The sequence below is a fragment of the Etheostoma spectabile genome, chromosome 19 (assembly GCF_008692095.1).
Source record: "Etheostoma spectabile isolate EspeVRDwgs_2016 chromosome 19, UIUC_Espe_1.0, whole genome shotgun sequence".
In the NCBI taxonomy this organism is placed as follows: domain Eukaryota; kingdom Metazoa; phylum Chordata; class Actinopteri; order Perciformes; family Percidae; genus Etheostoma; species Etheostoma spectabile.
The window spans coordinates 10,998,091-11,003,063 of record NC_045751.1 but is presented as its reverse complement, the minus strand read 5'-3'; the positions used below and the strand labels follow the sequence as shown (position 1 = coordinate 11,003,063).

Here is a 4,973-nt window from a genome sequence, read left to right as displayed (position 1 = left end):
AGAGAGAGAGAGAGAGAGAGAGATTTAAAAAAAATGAAATCTCTCACAGCATCTCTTTCAGAAGCTTGGGGCCATAGTCCTCAGTAAAGATATCCGTCTCTGTCTACCACCCAGTTCTGTTGACCCAAATAGACCTTCTTTATTGCATGAGCTCTCGAGTACATCACCAGGCAAAAAAAATAAAATAAAAATCAGATAATGGGTAAGAAGTGAGTGACATGTCTGTACATACTCTAACACGTGTGTTACCTGTGCGGTGTGCTGTACTGCTCCAGTATAGCAGCTGCCTTGTCTCCAGACAAACCGCTAACCTGCATCAACTGTCTGGCAAACACTTCCCTCACCGTCTGACACTAGAGGAGAAGAGAGAGAAACAGACACACACAGACACACACACACAGACAACACTGCGATTAAACAAAGAAAAGTAGATTAAGAACCAACAGTGTAATTCTTAATCTACAAAAAAACAAAAAACACAGGTAACGGCATGCTAAAAGTTGTGAGTGATTTATTTTGTAGTGCAAATACACAGTACACATGCACACAGACACACACACACACCTTGTTTTTGATTGCACCATAGTTGAATTCTGCAAAAGAAATGAGAGAGCAGGAGTGGGTGCCGCTCTCCTCCTCATCACTCCCTCGATCCCCCTCCAGCTCTCTGGATCGACAGATCAGCGTACAGTTCTGAAATAAAGATTAAAAAAAGGACAAGTGTAAAGCATACATCACAGTTAACAGTAGTTTCTGTCTCCCCATGAGGAACTGGAAGAAATGGCGCAGTTGCTAGTTGACATGGAGGACACGGAGGATTAAAAAAAAAAAAAACACGACGGACTCGTCAGAAGAGGTCATTAGCTTCACTCATTAGCTTCTGCGGACCGGACGCCACAATCTTCTGAACGTCGTCTTACTGAGAAATAAAGAGAGAGTTGTGTGGAGTTGAAAGTTTTAATTAGCGTTGCAGCAACTCATTTGGCAACGGATTGAATGTAACTGACAAAATAAAAATCCCCAGATTATATACGCGTCAACAACAAGATCCGGCCTGTGTGTTTACCTGGTACAGTTTAGTCAGGTAGCGCGTCATGACGGTGAGGTAGGCCGCCGACTCCCTCACATCCTGGACTCTCTTCACGAAGAAGCCATCAACTACCTGAAGCACACACACAAGACACACACACAAGACACACAAGACACACACAAGACAAACACACACGTTTATTTGTAATGAGCCAATAGTTGTGTGGTGTTTTTGTGTTTGATGACTTTAACTTGGTCTAGTGTTGAGCTGGAACCATTCGGGATTTATTATTATTTTTATATTATTTCCATCAAGTGGATACCACATTTTACACAAACTCTGGATTTTTGATGCAGATATAATTGTTTTGTTTTAGTCATACATTATGGCCATTTTGGCATCAGAAAGTTGTGATAAAGATATGTATTAACAGGGGTTTCACGACAGTTCAAGACATTCAAATATATGAAGCCAGTACTGTTAACAAATATTGGCAAGGTGCCCATCAAAACGGTCACATACTTCTTTCCCTAGCAGCACAACTGTGTCGTTGGCACGGCAACGTCATTCACTTCATGGATATCAGCATCCAGCGTATTGGTCTGGATCTATTGTTGTCCAAAGTATGAACATGTACTGTAAGAGTAGGAGTGTGTTCACACACCTGTGTGTTGACGATGGCCTGTTGCAGCGTTGTTTCAGGTAAACTCAGGTGGGAGGCAGCCGACCCACACTCCTCTACCAGATAGCAGGGCCTACGAAGACCGCACCTCTTCAGTCGAAACTGATGCAGGGAACAAAAGAAGGGAGGAAGACAAAAAGTCGAATCATGGTTCTACCCAATTAAACCATATATAACAAGAGAAACTCAACTAAATTGTGACCAGGATTTGTCTTTGTTGTTCACATTTTACAGACTAAATGACAAACAATTGGATTAAACCAACTGATAAATGAAGTGCCAAAGACGACTATGCACCACACAGACCTTCTGTTCCCTGAAGCGTCCGTCGATGATGCTACCACACAGGTCGTCCATCCTCTTCCTCTCGATGATGTAATCAAGGACGAGCTCCCTGCCTGCAGGGGCACGCAACTGACCTGGGGAGGGGGAGAGGGAGAGGGAGAGAGAGAGAGAAGCAATGAGGCTATCCTACATGCAAATAACTTAAGGTGACATTAATGCCCAAAGTATGTAAGTAAGTAAGTACAGTTTCTTTCAAAACCAGAATTATGAGTTTGCGAGTGTCTTACTATTTGCTTTAAAATTCAGTTTGGGATTCTGTTGATCACTTGTTGTTGTTACTGTTTTAGCTCCAAAACTGTATTGTATCAAGACAACAATCAAAAAGCTTTAAAAATAAATAAATAAATGAAATATTGTTATTTATGTGCCCCTAAAGCGACTTTATTTAGAGGACACATATTTATCAGCCTGAGAAGAGAAGAGTGTATAAAACAGTAATAGTACTAGCACTAGCATAACAATGGCTCGAGATGCCCACTGGACACAGGTACTAAACAAAAAGATAATTAGGAAAACTATACATTCAAAGGTCAAAAGGTGAGAACTAAAAAAACATGACTTGAAAATGAAGCTAAAAAAACGCATTTGGAGAAAGATAAAGGTCACAGATTCTGTATTGTCACAGACGCTCATTATTTGGTTGCTGTCTCTCTAGATTAGTTTTCAGTTGTGCCCTCTTTGAAAGCCAGAAAAAAATTATCAAAAAACATGCCATTTTGGAGAACGATTCCTGTTTTATTTAAATATAAAATAGGTTTTTGAGGTAAACCAGGGGTACCCCTAGTTCACCTTCTTGTGTGAGTTTTTGTTACCTGGAAGAGGTGCCATCTTTTCTCGAGCCACCCACAGGAAGTCTCCAACGTTTAGCTTCCTAACATCGAAGGTCACCCCGTTTCTCTGAAGCTCTTTGACCAGCTCCTGCTTGCGGTGGCTGCTGCCGCTGCGCAGACAAATCAAAACGTCATGACAACACACACACGTACATGGACACCTTTGACTTACACACACATCCAGACAGCTCTCTTACCCAGTTGTCTCAATGAAGTCAACACAGAGAATAATTTCATATGTTCCGGGCAGAAGACATGCTGCATTCGGCTTTCTGCTCGTTGCATGTGATTTCTGGGGGTTTTCCGATAAACCCATCCCATCAACGTCACTCCTTGGCAAAGCCACGCAGGTCGGCGTCTCCGTGGGGCTGTGGAGAGAAGACGATTCCTTATTGTTCCAGCAGGAAAAGAGCAGAAGGTGAAGACTTCACTTATTTAAAGCACTCTTACTGTATTCTGTCTTCTTCCTTCTCTTCTTTGTCATCATCACTAGCGGTAAGGTCCACAAGCCCAGGACCACCGTCCTCTTCCTCCGCGTCCCCCTCTCCTTCACTTCTAGCCTCTTCTCTGTCCCCCCCCGGGCCATCTTTAGTCTCTTGTTCTATGGACTCCAGTCGCTCGGCCAAAGCCAGACCCTCTTCTGTCAGAGAATACCTGGGCGAGAAAGGAGAGGGAAAAGAATTCACATCGCTGTGGTGGAAAATGACCTGGAAAAACTAAACTAAAGAGATTATCAGCATCCCAACATTGCTCACTATGCCCTGGGTACCTTGCAGGATTGTGGGTCTTCATCACAAAGTTCTTCTGAATCAGAGTGCTCACTGAAGACCAGGCAGTGTACTTACTGCCTAGATCTGGCTACAGAAGCACAGGCAGACAAAATAAAAGAAGGAACAGACTCCATCTTAAAATAAGTCCACTGCACAAGAAGATAAACAAATGGATGTAATGCTGTTTCACTTACGACAGTGAAAGACTTATCGCAGAGACGCTGAGCTTCTGCTTGTAGCTCCATCTTAAACATATAACCTTTGCTACCCGGGATCTAGAGAAAGAGAAAGAGAGAGAGAGAGAGAGAGAGAGAGAGAGAGAGAGAGAGAGGATACAATGGGCTTTTGATTACTAAGGCCACAATGCAGTACTCTGAAACATTTCCACTACATGTGATGCAGAAAGGTGTACCTGGGACTGCCTATAAAGTGTGAGCAGCACAGCATAACCCCCAGACCTCTTCTGGGGTACGTACTCTCTCTTCTTCCTTCCTCCTCCTCGTCCTCTTTTGTCTTTCCCTTGATCCCCTGCTGCATTTTTCTAAAAGGACATATGGCAGACCCAGGAACATTAGAAGTTACACCTATAAACACTTTTCTATTTTTACTTTCCTCTTATCGCTGTCAGGTATAACACAGATTGATGGTCTTTTTGTTCTGCAGTGTTACCAGGCAAAACCCAATTTTGTCCCTCTATGTACAGTACTGCCATGTATACTGAAGGATGACAATAATCTCTCTTATTTAATCTAAGTTACCTTTCTGGAGGGAGCCAGGCTGTTGTTGTCCGGTCTGCCAGGACGGGGTGCTCCTTCAGGGAGACAGTGAATAGGAGCGTCTGGGCCTGATGGAGACGTAAAGAGGAAAAAGACAGGAGCATAAACTGAAAACTTACTTTATAACATACTTTAAGACTACTTTGTTATGACAAATCTCCAACTATAATACAAAGAGCTTAATACAAATTAGATTCTGATGACCCATGACCTTTTTCTTAAATGCTCATAGTGTGTAATATTTGTAGTTTATATATGTATGTACAGTATGTATATATTTCAATTGATTCCTTCAAACTTCATTCCTTCCTGAAAATATTCTGTAATACCACTGGTTCCTTACCATGTATTTTACAGTTTCTCCCACTCTCAATGCAGCCACCAACCTATTTTTTAATGATCTCTTATTTTACAGATTCCTTTGCAACGACTGATCTTCAGTCTCTCTGATATGTTTTTGTAAACAAATACAAATACAGCCTAGATTATTTTCAGATGCAGGGAGTAAAGCATGTTACAAAAAATGTACCACTCCTTTAA

General features: G+C 42.0%; 1 protein-coding gene across 2 annotated transcripts in view; it reads right to left on the bottom strand.

Moving 5' to 3' along the window:
* The window catches only part of mus81 (MUS81 structure-specific endonuclease subunit), a 9,654-nt gene that overhangs the window by 2,245 nt on the left and 2,436 nt on the right, over positions 1–4,973 (bottom strand). For both annotated transcript variants that reach the window (XM_032499430.1, XM_032499432.1), the window contains exons 4-15: positions 4,416–4,501; positions 4,070–4,198; positions 3,852–3,932; positions 3,657–3,745; positions 3,338–3,541; positions 3,085–3,255; positions 2,870–2,997; positions 2,019–2,131; positions 1,695–1,814; positions 1,067–1,162; positions 565–693; positions 250–353 (exon numbers count right to left, since the gene is read on the bottom strand). In XM_032499430.1, coding sequence (XP_032355321.1) covers positions 250–353; positions 565–693; positions 1,067–1,162; positions 1,695–1,814; positions 2,019–2,131; positions 2,870–2,997; positions 3,085–3,255; positions 3,338–3,541; positions 3,657–3,745; positions 3,852–3,932; positions 4,070–4,198; positions 4,416–4,501 — 1,450 coding nt within the window. The remainder of the gene's footprint in view (positions 1–249; positions 354–564; positions 694–1,066; positions 1,163–1,694; positions 1,815–2,018; positions 2,132–2,869; positions 2,998–3,084; positions 3,256–3,337; positions 3,542–3,656; positions 3,746–3,851; positions 3,933–4,069; positions 4,199–4,415; positions 4,502–4,973) is intronic.